Source organism: Perissodus microlepis, chromosome 8 (genome assembly GCF_051167445.1).
Source record: "Perissodus microlepis isolate ML-2025 ecotype Zambia chromosome 8, ASM5116744v1, whole genome shotgun sequence".
In the NCBI taxonomy this organism is placed as follows: Eukaryota; Metazoa; Chordata; class Actinopteri; order Cichliformes; family Cichlidae; genus Perissodus; species Perissodus microlepis.
Genome location: NC_140468.1, coordinates 16,257,567 through 16,271,965, shown reverse-complemented (window position 1 = coordinate 16,271,965; position 14,399 = coordinate 16,257,567). Strand labels below are relative to the sequence as shown.

Genomic DNA, 14,399 nt, shown 5'->3' with positions numbered 1-14,399 from the left:
GCTTTCAGTGTAGTTCTGAAACTGGTTATCGGCAAGTGTGAGCAACTCTGTAAATGCAGAAGGTTTGATATTTTAGTTCTGGGATATTCAAGTGTGTGTTAACACAATACAATGATACGATTGTTAGTGCCCATCAGTCTGGAAAGTTCATGACAGTACACTCAGCAAAAGACTGAAAAAGTATGGCTTGTTTGGACGGGTTTCCAGGTTCTCTAAAATGAACATGGCTTAGGTTTGCAAAGTTGCATCTGAACAAACCACAAGACTTCTTGTGGATGAGACCAAAGTGGAGATATCTGGCAATGTTTAGAGAAATCCAAGCGCAGGCATATCAGCACAAACACCTCATACCAACTGTCAAACACAGTGGTGGAGGGGTGATGATTTGGGCTTGTTTTGCAACTACAGAACCTGGCAACAGTGCTGACATCTTCGATTGCTAACTCGGGGTATGTCAGCGTGCTCCGACTTTCTGAGTTGAGGCAGGATTCCACAAAAGACATTTCTGACTAGGAAGTCGGAATTTTTTTTTTGACTTTTTGAGGAACACACCATAAGTGACATCATGGTGGCAGCGTCCATCCTTTTTATACAGTCTATGTTTTCATTCAATGTTGATGAGAGTGGTAGGTTACACTGATTGTTTGGGGCTAATATGCATAGATTTTCCAACCAGTCCAACAGTCAAATTTAAGAAGATGATTTAAGGCAGAAATTCACTGAAGAGTGCTCGATTTTTTATTTTTTACATTGTATCTCTAGTTTCCAGTCTTTACTTAAACTAGTCATATCTTCTCAGTAACTCCCCAAAGTCTCAGCTGGATATCTGACAAATCCTTCAAGCTACATACAAATATTACAGTCTTTGTCAGCAAAATATTTCAGTTGAAAAGGATTGAGTCAGAAACGCTTGAAAAAACAATATTTTATTTTTCACACTGGAATGAATATAGAAAAGAAAATCTTCAACAAGTATATACAAACGAGGCCCAGTTTCATCAGTCTGTCAGCTGAACTGCTGAGAAGACACAGACACACAAACACTGTGCTTAAGCTAATTCTACACATCATTGATTCCCCTAAAAGTTCATCCATATGAAAATACCATATTTCAAAACATTGGTCTTGTGCTCATTTCCAGGTAGGACCCCTGCGAGAGTGAGTGGCCATGTTGTTGCCTGTACAAGTGCCTGAATGGGATTGAGAGGGAGGGGTGAGGGTCCTGACATAGCCGGAGAGGGTAGGATTTAAAGGTGGGGTAGAGGGCTGGGTTAGGGGCAGAAGGGGGAAGTGATGGATCCAGCTGTGGGAGAAGAGATGGGTGGTGCCGTACCATCTCTGGACGATAAGGTGGTGCAGGATTGAAGGGAGGCACTGCACCAATTTCAACAGCAGGATATGAGGGCATAGAAGATGATGTACAAGGATTGTGTGCTACTGGCGGCAGTGTGGCAGCCGGGGTGACCGACTGCTGGAAAGAAGAAGCAACAGCCAAGCAAGAGGAGGGTTGAAAAGGAGGGTGAGGAAGGGTGGATGGTGGGTAAGGGAAAGAAGAGGGAGGAAATGCAGTAGCTGGAGCAAGTGAGGGAGCTTGAGCTTGGTGGGTCAGATTTGAGAGGTGGAGGGCAGGGTGGGCCGGGCTGGGAGATACATGGGAAAAAGGCAGATTTTGCATCTGTGGGGGAACAGATGGAGGAGCAAAAGATGTGGAAGAAGCATGCATGGGTAAGGAGCAAGACAGAGCTGGAGCTGGTGGTTGGTTTTGACAGGGGAAAGGCTGAGCAGTGCTCAGAGTGGGGCTGGGATTTGTTGGCACAATATTTTGATACATAAAAGCTGCAGAGCTTTGATCACTGGGTGAATCAGTGGCAAGAGGTCCAGCCTGTAGCTGCTGGCCAGGCTGGGTGAGCAGAGAATGAACAGCTACTTGGTCCTGGAGATCTGACGGACATGTGGTGGACGACGGGGCATGAAAAGAGGCATCAGTAGAAGTGTGGGGGCTGATGGTGTCTGGGACTGTATGGTAGTTGTTTGAGGAGGAGGAAGGGGAGGATGATGACGAAAGGAGTGATTGTGGGGAGGTAGAGCTGGAAGGGGGCGGAGTGGGGAAGGTGAAAGAGGTCTGCTGCAGCGAGGGAGTATTGGAGGTGGAAGAGAGTGCGGGGGAAGATGACAGAAGGGAGGGATAGTTGATAGGAGGGATGGAGGGCTGAGGATCGGATCTGTCCGAGGGGTCAGAGGCCGGATGGGAGGGGAAGGAGGAGGATGACTGAGGGAGCGGAGCAGAGGGGAAAGAGGAGGAGCTGGCTTGAGCAGCAGGGAAGCTGGAGGTGTAGGCTGCCTCAGCCATTGTGTCTGATCTGTGGAGGAGAAAGGAAATGAGAGCTTGAAGCAATTTAGTGTTGTAATTTCTGAAAATAATAATAATCAGCCATTAGAGATGTGTGTAAACCACACATCTCCTAGCAGTAAGACTGAACCAGAAATTTTGACATTGCTAGGTTAGGTAATGTAAAGCAGAAATTAGACTAAAAATATAAAACATTATTCTTTGTATAGTCTATCTATGTGAATCATGCTAATATCAATCTACATTCCTCTGACTCCTACCTTTCAATCATACTATTTGCCCTCTCTCTTCCTGGCAGCTCTTGAATGCCACTGGCCAATGTGATGTTGATGTCAGACATCTGGGATGCCATAAACCCCTGGCCAAGGTCCAGTGACTGCTCCGGGACCAAAGTGTCCTGATAGGAGGTGTCCCCTGGTCTGAACCCACAGGAGGTTTCGGGCAGTGCAGGCAGAGAGGCCAGAGCGAGGGCCTGCAGGTCTGCACCGGTTACTGGGGGCTGCTGCAGGAGCTCAGTGGAGTCGCATGGATCACAGTTCACTGATGGCAGACAAGTGGAAATGTTTCAAAATAAGAAATACATTACATTCATTTTTAAATTAAGTTACTTAACGTGCCATAAATCTGGTTTTCCCCCTTACCTATATCTAAAGTTTCTGTCAAGACGGCAATTTTGCGTTTCTGTCTCGCATCTCTTTGTCTATAAAGAAAAAAGGCATTTAGATCCTGCACAACAACAGATGAATGTAGACTGTGAGTTTTTTGCTGCTTGTGTTGGGAATTACTTTTTGCTGTTCATGCCGTCTTCACGGAAGCCTTTAGCAAAGGGGTTGGAGTTGATCTTAAGCTCAGTGATCTGAAAATAAACACAAAACACATTTAATATTACATTACATCTGTTGTTTGAAATCATGTTCTTAATGTTGCAAAGAATCTCCTATATATCAAATGAATGAGTGTCTCTGTGAGTCTGTTGCTTGGTAACACAAAACTCACAGTCAGAGCAGAAAATAACGGTACCTTGCTGTTCTGGTAGGCGGTGACGGTGATAAACTGGGTCTCGGGGAAAACAAAGGAGTGCTGCCCTCCACCCCACCTCAGTACATCCCGGGCTTCTATCACATGAATTCTGGGCTGGTATCGATGCAGAGAGTGTAGGATGATCTTTGAATAGAAGAAAAAGGATTAACTCAACATGCACCACAGTTATGTGCTATATCTCCGCTAGGCCTGTTCATGTGCAGTACGTACATGTCCCTGTGTGTCCAGGGTGTTGTTTGTGAGCTTGGCGTAGTGAAATGAGATGGTGCGGCTCTGCCAGTGGGCACCTGTGGCAGGAGAATCTGGGTGGATGAACACCCGGTCTGGTAGCCTCGCCTCTGCAGCTCCAACAGCTTGCCACCCGCCACCTTGGAAACGATAACGGGAGTTGTCAACAGGAACAATATCCAGGAGGAGGATGTAACGGAGAGATGGATTCAGGCCCGACAGCTTCAACTTCAAACCAGGAAACATCCGTCTAAAAAAACAAAATGAAATAGGTTCAGGACACCAAAGGTCACAGAAAACAGTAAATGAGAAGGAATTAGGGAAGAACTAAAACTGATGAAGGCAAGATGGGATGAAAACATTAAAAACAGACGAGTATAAAGTTAGAAGAGATGGTAGACTGCTACGACCCATTTAGGAGACCGCGACTTAACATAAAGTGCATTTATTTCCCCAAGATGGGTCGTGATATGACTTTGAGGTTTGTCTGGGATAAATTGCTACACCCCACAAATAAGGGCTAGGGGATAAGGGGAGTAATACAGATGAAAAAAATAAACTGGAAGGTCAAGGGTCAGTGGTCGTACATACAGCATGTACACTTCTACAGTAATCTCTCACCTGCCCTTCTTTGTGATGATCATCTCTGTCCCCACCGAGCTGAATTGCTTCCATAAAGACGAGTTCTCCAGCTCCATCTTCACCTCATCTTTCGGGGTTGTGGTTGCAGCCTCATTGGAGACGGGAGCAGGAGGAGGAGCCAGCAGTCTTGGAGGCAGAGCTTTGGCGGCTGCTTCGCATGCCGGAGGGAACAACGGTATATGCACAGGTGCCTCCCGCTCTGTGGGAAAGAACAAATCCAAGGAAAAAAACTTTATTTAACTGCTGAAAGCAAATATGGAGTCATATTTTAATTGTATACTTATAAATTAAATATATTTAATTACTTGTACAAACTACTGAATCACTAAGTGTTCATTCAATCTTTTCCATCTGATCTAAAACCACTTTCATGTATTTTCAGGTGTACCAAAATAAGGTTTAAAGAGTAAATTGTGTCTTCAGCACTTGACTGGAACTTTCAGTGCAAACGTTTTTTAATGTAGTATTTCTGGTTTGGCTGCTGCATTAAAGGCCCCATCATGCCTTTGTCTTTGCTGTAGGGCATTAATATATTTGTTTTGTCATTTTCTAAGGACCTAAAAAGTGAGAAATTAAAAAGGTTCTGATTTACGAAAACATTTATTCCTTAATGAACAATTAACAGTATAAAATAAGACATCTGTTTATGTTTATTGCTTAAACATGAATGCATTCAGTCCCTCTCACCTCTGTAAAAGCAGTCTCCAATCCTTTGTGGTCCCAGAGTCAAACCAGGGAACATCTCCATGCTCAGCATAGTCCTTCTTGTCTGTCTTTATTCGTCCTCTTCACCGGATCCAAATGAACATTTCTTCAGCTCCTTTTGCTCTCTCCTGTTCCTCGTACAGATTTTCCTCTGCTTTCTATAACAAAAAAGTAGCTGCAACTAGAGAGCTTTTCTTAAAATTTTCACTCAACTTCTGACTCGCGCTCTTAACCATCGGCTGTCCTTTTTTCCGTCAGAGCCCACAGGGCTGACGTGCTCTCTTAAATAGGTGAGTGGGACTTCACACCTATGGCCAAATGGGCCCATTTTCACATAGAGTTTTATTTGCCTCCCTGTCTCTCCTCCCTTTACCCTCAATTCTCATTTCTGTTCCAACAAAGAAAACAAACAACACTCGTCACATTGGAGGAAATCAGGGTTTATCTCAATATCTGAAAACACTGATTGTGATTTACTTTCCTTTATTCTTTTACTTAGTGCACTGAAGATCATTATTTTACATGCAAATCGGTAAACTATCTAACTAGAGGTCAAATATGCTAAATCACAACCATCAACAAGAACATGCATTAATGCATCAAGCACAGTCCAATACAACAGTCGGTACCCCTTCTTTATATTTTGTTGGGAAAATGGGAAATAGATCCAGCAATTGATTAAAACATACAAACATCCATGAAAACGTAGTATATAAGAAAAAAACAGAATTTTGACAATTCTATAATCAGTTTGAAAGCTGATATTTGGTATGACCACCTTTATTCTTTAACACAGACTGAATTGTCTTGGGAAGCCTTCTTGTCATTCCTTGACGTACTCTTCAGGAATACTTCTCAAGGCTTTTTGAAGAAAACTCGGAGCGCTTCTTTGGATGATGGCTGCCTTATGTTCTGTTCTCTGTTAAGATGATCCCTCACTGCTTCAGTAATCTATGGTCAATCTATGGCTAATTATTATAACATCTTTATCTTATAGCATTACATATTTTGAGGAAACTGTTGTTGTGATTTGGCACTATATAAATAATACTGAACTGAATTGAACTGATAGTGTTCCTTTATATGTTTTTTTCTGTCCAAGCATGTTTTTACTGCATTGTCAGTGAATTTGAGATTGTTGTCATGCCAATCAGATGCAGTCCAGATGGTTTTGCACTGTCGCTCATAATCTCACTGTACTTTTTTGCAGTGCCATTAATTTTAAAAAGATCTCCAACACCACTGATGGAAATGCAGCCCCAAACCATGACAGATCCTCCACCTTGTGTTGCAGATGTCTGTAGACGCTCACTGCTGTTCCTCTCTCCTCACATATTCATCAAGATTTGAACCAAAACTTTCAAATTTGGGTTCATCACTCCATAAGTGCTTCCCTTCCTTAAGAATAGCTTCTTGATAGCAAATCTTTCACTGAGACCATTTCTGTTAAGGCTTCATTAACAATAACCTGAATGAAGCATCTCTCAGGTCCTGTGTCAAGTCTTTTTTGGATATTTTATTCCCTATTCCTTAAAGACATGACTTTCAGATACTGTTTGTCTGCTATATGTTTTTTTTTAGACATGTCCCATCTTCTTTTGTCCTCCACCTGTCCAGTTTCCTTAATTATTTTAAGGAAACACTGCACACCTTGCTAAGATATGCCAAGGTTTTGGCTAATAGCTCTTTAGACGCCTTTTTTGTATGCTTAAACAATTCATTAATCAGTGTAAAGAGGCATTCATCTGAATATGGTCAGGTACAAGGACTGGACGAAAAATGACCCCAAAAAAGCCAAAGAGCAAAGAAAAGCCTCAACACCAATTTAAAACCTACATGGAAGTCTGGTGGTTCAAGGCATTTGCACAGTAATGCATGCAGGAGAAAATAAGTACATTTTTATTTTATTATAATTAGTAACTATTTACTTTTGTTGTTTTTTGCATTTATTGATGTAAATGCAGAATAATTTTTACATAGTTATCATCTAGCTATTTTTTTTTAACTTTCTTAATTTTCTCTAATGAATAGTTCTTGGAAATGCAAAACTTCTTATACATTAAAGGAGTTTATTGCTTGGTCCCCTGGGGCTTTCTGATGACTTGATGACATGTTTCTTCCTCCCAGCAGGCTGCCTGTTAGGCTGTCTCAGCAGGGAGTCAGACCCTGAGTTTAGGTGGAGGAGGACGACAGTTTGGCCAGCGGCTGCAGTTTGGCCACTAGACAAGTGTGACTGTCTAAGTGTTTATATGCAAGTTTGTATTTAGGGATTATGTGCCCAAAACAATGGACCCATTCAAACTGATTCACAGTGTCCTGATTTTTTTGTGACTGACATTTGTTAAGCAGGCATGTAAATGTAGCTGTACCACAGGGTCATTACACTCATTTGCAAGCCAAAGTAAATGTGTTTGGATTAAATAATCATTAATAGGAATGGTCTGCACAGGATTTAAGGAGTAAAAAATGGAGTAACCATAATTTGTTTAATAATTTTTGTAGTTTTGCCTCTGAACACCACTGCAGATGAGTTTAAATGATTAAAATGTGACTTTCAGCTTTAATTCAAGGATTTGTACAAGTTTTGCATCAGAGCAGCAAAAATGTGAGGAGTGGAGGAATCATAAGAAAAGCAACTTGACAACAAGTAAATGAACACCAACTCTGGAGAAGAGAAGCCTTCATGAATGGAAAAATAAAGGGTTTGCAACAAGGTGCAAACCACTTGTTACACTCAAGAACAAGAAGGCCGGACTGGACTTTGCCAGAAAGTGCCTAAAAGAGTCTGCACAGTTGGGCAAAACAAAACAAAACAAAAACCCCTCTTTGAACAGATGAAAACACTATGAACTTGTGCCAGAATAATGGAAACATTTAACAGCTGATGATCTGAAGCATACCGCATTAGCTGTCAAACATGCTGGAGGCAGTATTATGGCATTATTATTATTATGGTATAGGTATAATTTGGCTGCCAGTAGAACCAGGTCACCGGTGTTTCTTGATGATATGACTGCTGTTTGGAATAGCAGGATAAATTAAGTCTGCTCAGATTCAGCCACATGCTGCAGAACTGATGAACAGCACTTCAAAGACCCAAAGCAAACTGCTAAAGCAAACCAAGAGATCTTTGAGACAAAGAAATGGGATATTCCTCAGGGCTCAAGTCAATCACCTGATCTCAACCCAACCCATCATGCTTTTCACTCCCACAAACAAGCAGCAACTGAAGACTGAAAAGGCCTAGCAAAACGTCTCAAGTGAGGAAACGCAGCATTTCTTGGCAACTGCAAAAGATTTTTATCCAAGCATGAATAATGATCCTTAAATTTAACATTATATCATTTTGTCCAATTACTTATGAGTCTCTGAAAAATGAAGGAGTGTTTTTTTTTTTTATCATAATTTCGAAACAGTTAATGCTCATTTTAAGCCCATCATCTAAAGATGTCTGCACTTAAGTCACTCCACTGTGACGGTGTGCAGAAGCAAAGTATAAAAGTGAAATATTTTACTCTAAATTTTACTTTAAAGTAAAAATACAGTATCATTTTATATCAGCATTTTTTTCTTGCGTGCAGCAGTCCTCATTCTGCTTTTCCTGAATCAGTTTCAACTCCCTGACTTGGTAAAGATCACAAGAAGAAAGTTGTCACAAGAAACTTTAGTTCAAACAGGCTGCTGCTGAGTTTCATTAGACTTATTAACCAACAGTTTCCTCAACAGACTTTCAAATATAAATCAAATAGAGACTTTAAAGCACATTACACTCTGCAGCTTTGCCTCACTGTGGATGATGCCCTGCAGTATATTTATCCACCTCGTAGGGCTCAGTGGGAGAAGGAAACTTTCAAGCTGACAGGCCTCAGACCTACCTGCTTGCACTATAAAAGTGACAGCTGGAGTCGGTTTACAGGAGCGAAGTATACGCGTTGTTCTAGCTGTTTTCCTTCTCCATTTGTGTGTTGTTAGGGATAAAAGCTGCTGAGGACTGAAAGGAAGCGGAGGTGTGAACACCACACTGAGAGAAAAGCCACTACCCTGATGGGGGGGCAGCGAAGTGTGTGATGTCTCCTAATGTTTTTATGAAAGAACAGGTGTGTCATAGGCGGTGCAGGCGTAAGACTCTGTAAAAGTCAATAATGAGGACTGTTACTAGTTTTGTTTTTGTTTTTAAGCCTCAGCAGTGGGGCAGGAGTACGTGCACTGAAGCAATACCAAAGGCCTGCTCTTTGACATGCATGTGCTAAATCGTTTGATTTCCATCCATGTTTGTTCAGAGGTTAAAAGGTCATCTTGTTGAGAAGAACCTGTCACTTTCATTTATCTTTCACAAGTTATGAGATACATTAAAAAAAAATCCTTGTATTGCAGCTTTGAATCTTCATAGCTGGCTCAGGCTGGTGCTGATGTCTCCTGTGGAGCAGGTGGGGTCCAATATCCACGTTTATACAGCAACAGCAAACATTTTAATCCGATAAGGATTACCTTCTCTCTGTGCAGGAAGCAGAAACTATTCATTTTAGGAAAAAAAACTTGCGGATGCTGAAATTCCTCTCGGCATGGAAGCAAAGGTCACATCATTGGGATTAAAACACACGTGTCGTCTGCATGTAGGAGCTGCATGCATTAAGATTACAGATTACTTGTTTTATCTTTGGCTCGTACTGCATCTGTTAGCTGATGATATTTTGTCTTATTCCACACGCCAACAGCACATTTTGATCAACCACAGCCCATTTTATTAAGACCCTTCCAGAGAGACATGATAAATACAACAACATTTAACAATATTTTCAAGGCACAGCCAGTGGATAGCCTTACGTAAAGAGCCTGCATGTTAAAATCCGGGGAGGTTGCCAAAATGTCACACATATCTGTAGTAAAAAGTCATCTTTCAGAAAAACTACTGTGACTTCCAATCAAGAGTCAGTCAAACGACCTCCAGAGGGTCTCTGTCAGCCTTCGACAGGACCACTGTTACGCTATCGGGCAGGCGCACGGCTAGTCTCTCCCTGAACACAGCCAGGTAACCCCGCTCGCTGTTGCTGTGGTCACTGAGGATCACGCTGGTTCCTTTTGCCACAGCATCCAGCACTTCATGGTGGGACATCTCCCCTGAAAAAGGGGCATAATTATGTCTGCAAGCGTTGTTATATGAAGACGTTTTAGTGATATTTAAACTAATAAAATTAAATGTTTGTTACCTGTGACATAGAGGTCCGCCTTGACTCCATTCAGTACTGAGGCCCCTGACCCAGCACATACAGCCACAGTGCACACAGAGGACTCTGGGGAAGGAAAAACAGAACAGGGACATGACTTTTCTTCTTTCTGTGTGGAGTTTGCATGCTCTCTCTGTTCCTCTGGGTGCTCCAGCTTGTTGTTCTGCTCATTCAGATTATCAGTGAATTTAAATTTTCTGTGCATGTGAGCATAAACGACTGTGAAAGACTCCCAAACTGACCAGAGTGAACTCTGCCTCTGTACCAGTGTTTATGAACTCATGTCCTCCATGACCTTCTACTGCAGGGATGTCCAACTAATTTGACATCATGGGCCACATGCAGCCCACTTTGATCTTAAGTGGACCGAACGAGCGAAACTGCCCTTTCTGTCAGTGTAATGATATTGAACTACACGTTTAATCCCACTTAATATAAGAAAAAAAGAGTGCAGAGCTAATGGATGGAAATTCTTGAACCTCCATCGACGTTTCTACCCTTACTGCACCAGTGGTAGAAATTAAATTTGAGCATGTTATAATTGAACTATTCTAATTTAGTGACAGATTTGTGTGTGTCCACTCGTCTCTCACCCAGCGTCTCCCCCCAGCCCAGAGCCAAACGGAGGCGACTCAAACCCAGGTGAGACTTCAGTTTTTGGACGGCTGCTCCGACAGTCACTGGCTGGTCCAAAACGCTGCATCGGCCTTGGCCGTGGCCCAGGAGAGGGGGCTAAAGAAAAGATGAAATGTTACTAATACGAACAGAACAAGTTAATCATGAAAATAGTCAGGAACTTTTTCTTCAGATTCCTGTAACAGCCCGCACCTTTTCTAACTTTACGATGGTGAGAGACTGGCTGGGAGTGCCGTGTCCTAACAGAGCCTGGACACTCGGGGTCAGCGCTGAGTCACAACAGGTTACGCTGACATGAATACCACTGCTGTCTGGTCTAATATGAAGAGACACGAACTGTTATTTACCAGTACAAAGAAACAAAAGACTTAATAACATCAAGTGTATGATTTACATCCATTACATAACTGTCATGTCTCGATAACTGAGACATGAATTTTGAAAACATTGGTTTCTGACTGCGCTAAGGTTCTTTCAGACTCTTTTTTTCCATGTTTAATCCATGATTTACAACTACAGAAAAGCTTCTTTCCCAACTTAAAAGGCACTTTGAGTGATGTAAGTGTACTGTGATTGGTCCGGGTGTGAGTGTCAAACACATAAATCGAACGACCACTAAACAAAGGTGACATTAACATCAGTAAAGCATTAGCCACGCAAACAACAGCTGTTAAAGCAAGGCTTAAAAAGAAGAGGAAAAAAAACACAAAGAAAAATCTGCAAATATATGCAAGGAGGAAGAAGAGAAATCCATCATTAAGTTTGGAACAAGAAAAAAAGATTTTGATTTTGAATATGGTGTCTTATATAGGGGGAAAAAAAATGACACTAAAGTTGGATCAAAATGTTGTTCATTTTTCTTTTTTCCCATATTCAAACTTTAGTATGTGTAAAATGATTCACCCGGCTTAGTTTTAAAAGGATATTATGTGCTTTATGCATGAGAAACTGTAAATAAAGTATCAGTCCTCTACAGTTTCTGCAGCCTTAGAAATATGCTTTCAGTGATAGAATATCCAATTATTTTAAGGCCTTCAAGCATCCATACTCGTAGTGCCATACTACCTGATATTTACCATAATAATGACATTTTGGTTTTAGTTGGGAAAAGGGGCTAAACACAGCCTTACTTTCAACCCCTCAGAAATAAAATGTATAATATATACATTTGAAGTTTCTGTAAGTGGTCCGAATGCAAACTGAAACAAATCTTTGGTAATAGTTACAGTCCAAAAGCAGCTTTGGATTACCTGTGATGACTTCAAGAGTCTGCGGGTGATTTCCAGCTTTGATTAAAGCTAAACGCAAATTACAATAATGTGTGTTTGGAAGAAATAAATCAAAAGTAACACATATATGACAAAACTACCAAAATGGTCCTTGAATTTAAAGCTTGTTGCTAATCGGTGATGTCTGAACACAACCTGCTGCCTGAACGCTGTAGGGTCGTTCCACCGTCACAAGCCTTCAGCTCCTCCATGATCATGTTTAGTTCCTCTGCGCTTCTGACCGTGAATTCCAGTTTGTGACTGTGGGAGACGGCGCCGAGAACCTGACTCAACACCGACACCTGACCGCTGCCTGATGCGACAAAGAAAAAAGCAGTGGGGATGAAATGAAGGTCAGTGAATAAGCATCGTGTTCATATCTAATGATTTAAGTGCGAGCATCACATTTTACATTCAGAGAGACTTCTTACCAAGTCCTCCAACCAGCCAGTCGTTCACGCCTCCTTTCACGCAATCCCATGAAGTGTGAGGGGAAAAGACCGCTATGCCGGCCTCCACGGCCCGCACAGCCAGCCGCTGCTTCCAGTCTTTCTGAACCAGACGCTTGATTGGCCGAAACAACGGCGGGTGATACGAAATAATGAGATCGCAGCTCACAGCCACTGCTTCCTCCATGACGGCATCTGTGAGGTCGTTGGTTAGCAGAATGGTCTTAACGGGCCGAGGTTTGCTCGGCTCCACCAGCAAGCCGACATTATCCCAAGACTCGGCAAGCGACAGCGGAGCAAGCTGCTCCAAAACCTGCAGGACTTCCTTTAATTCCATCAGACCGGACGAATGAGCTGAGGAGAAATTAACAGACGGAAGAAGGCGAGCTGAGCTTTGTCTGCTAGGCAGGATGTGATGACTGTGGGTAGATGAAGGAAGAGAATGAAGGACAGATGAAAAGGCTGAAGAGCACAGAGCAGCTCGGGACTTAAAACTCTGTCTAGTCCAAAGCCTTCTACTGGTGAGCGAGAAAAATGTCCAAGAGAGATTTCTACATCCAGTCAACATCAGGGGAGATCTGTGTGGACAAAAAGAAATAACTAAATAATCATAAATGTTAGACATTCACAGATTCATATGTGACTGCAGGTTTTTGTACAAGACTGAAACTAACAACTGCTGAGCTATCATCTTCTTCTTCGTTCCACTGTCCACTTTAGGCGTTCACCACAGTGGATCATCTGCCTCCATCTCACCCTATCTCTAAAATCCTCATCTACATGACCTCCTTCACTACATCCATGAATCTTCTCTGTGGTCTTCCTCTTCTCCTACTGCCTGGCAGCTGCATCTTCTGTATTTTTTGTCTAATATATCTACCTTTACATATGTACCTCTGCTCCTGGCAGCTTCACTATTACACAGTGTTCTTCTTAATCTAGCTTCAAAAACTTTTTCTCATGTCTTCATGGTGTCATCTTTATCCCTCTGTGTCCCTCTTTGTAATCTCTATACCTCCACAGGTAGGCCATGAGGATTCTACTGATTTCCTCTCCAAATTATTAGATGTCCTGTCTATGCTGAGTCTATTCTCAGTCCCAGCCTGTGCTGCTCACACTGACACCTTCAGATCTCACATGCACTGAATGTCTGACATTTTTAAAAGGAAAAAATAACTTAATTGGATTAATTAACTTAATCCAGTGATCGGTTTTGTATGGTTTTATACGCATTTCCACCTGTCCATTTCCATTTCTACATGGATACACATGTTGTTTTTGCCTCGCTCAAAGACTCCATCCAAAGTTAAACACTAATCACAAGAGTTAGCAACAAATGCAAACAGACGGCTACAACTCTTAAGCGTACATTTTTTTAGTCCGGAGCAAATCATTTAGTAAAAGCCACATACCTGCACTTTATGATTATTATAAACCTTATTCATAGACTTAAAACCAGCAGTTTTGAGTTGTGACAGCTGCCAAGCGTGCAGCTAACAGCAGAGCTAGTTAGCTGCCATTAGCTGCCACAGTAAACCGTCCTTTAACGTCAACACACCAGCATGTAAATATATGCACGACTCAACTTACCGTCGCTTGTTTCTGACGGATGAAAACTAATAACACTATGGTTTTCAGTTTTTAGCTAAATATATTCTGGTGTAGTGGCAGAGACTGTACTTACTGCAGAACACGCAAGATGTCCCTTTTCGGCTTCCGTCCGCAACAGTTTTTTTTTCGGTTTTTTTTACTTAATGAATGACTTTATTTATTTATTTATTTATTTATTTGGTCAAGTTATGTCTTTCGTCTTGACCATGAGGACATATACATATAACTTATAAACTAAGTAGTA

The 14,399-nt window shown here is 41.8% G+C and overlaps 2 protein-coding genes across 5 annotated transcripts; both read right to left on the bottom strand.

Moving 5' to 3' along the window:
• Window positions 1-1,111: 1,111 nt before the first annotated feature.
• tbx6 (T-box transcription factor 6) lies at window positions 1,112-5,018 on the bottom strand. The gene is made up of 8 exons (XM_084938683.1): window positions 4,949-5,018; window positions 4,241-4,460; window positions 3,602-3,869; window positions 3,371-3,514; window positions 3,136-3,206; window positions 2,992-3,050; window positions 2,611-2,890; window positions 1,112-2,360 (listed from the first exon to the last, which is right to left on the bottom strand). The coding sequence occupies exons 1-8, from the start codon at window positions 5,016-5,018 to the stop codon at window positions 1,112-1,114; spliced, it is 2,361 nt and encodes a 786-aa protein (XP_084794809.1).
• Window positions 5,019-9,685: 4,667 nt separating this feature from the next.
• On the bottom strand, window positions 9,686-14,333 carry nif3l1 (NIF3 NGG1 interacting factor 3-like 1 (S. cerevisiae)). 4 transcript variants are annotated; one of them, XM_084937785.1, is made up of 7 exons: window positions 14,229-14,333; window positions 12,527-13,122; window positions 12,252-12,408; window positions 11,020-11,143; window positions 10,785-10,923; window positions 10,174-10,257; window positions 9,686-10,084 (listed from the first exon to the last, which is right to left on the bottom strand). In XM_084937785.1, exons 2-7 carry the CDS (start codon window positions 13,110-13,112, stop codon window positions 9,900-9,902), a joined length of 1,275 nt encoding a protein of 424 aa, XP_084793911.1. In that variant the 5' UTR covers window positions 13,113-13,122; window positions 14,229-14,333; the 3' UTR covers window positions 9,686-9,899. The 4 variants fall into 4 exon arrangements, with proteins under 4 accessions (XP_084793911.1, XP_084793913.1, XP_084793912.1 ...); XM_084937787.1 differs by having other exon boundaries at window positions 12,527-12,898; window positions 14,229-14,307; XM_084937786.1 differs by having other exon boundaries at window positions 14,135-14,285.
• Between the last annotated feature and the right edge of the window lie 66 nt (window positions 14,334-14,399).

Coding starts and splice junctions, on each gene's coding strand:
- tbx6 (XM_084938683.1), bottom strand. CDS start 5,018: ATGCTGAGCATGGAGATGTTCCCTGGTTTGACTCTGGGACCACAAAGG. Junction 3,051..3,135: donor GACGGCATGAACAGCAAAAA/GTAATTCCCAAC, acceptor TTTTCTTTATAG/ACAAAGAGATGCGAGACAGA. Junction 2,361..2,610: donor GCAAATAGTATGATTGAAAG/GTAGGAGTCAGA, acceptor TCTCCTCCACAG/ATCAGACACAATGGCTGAGG.
- nif3l1 (XM_084937785.1), bottom strand. CDS start 13,112: ATGTTGACTGGATGTAGAAATCTCTCTTGGACATTTTTCTCGCTCACC. Junction 10,258..10,784: donor GGGCTGGGGGGAGACGCTGG/GTGAGAGACGAG, acceptor TTCCTTCCCCAG/AGTCCTCTGTGTGCACTGTG. Junction 10,085..10,173: donor GGCGGACCTCTATGTCACAG/GTAACAAACATT, acceptor CCCCTTTTTCAG/GGGAGATGTCCCACCATGAA.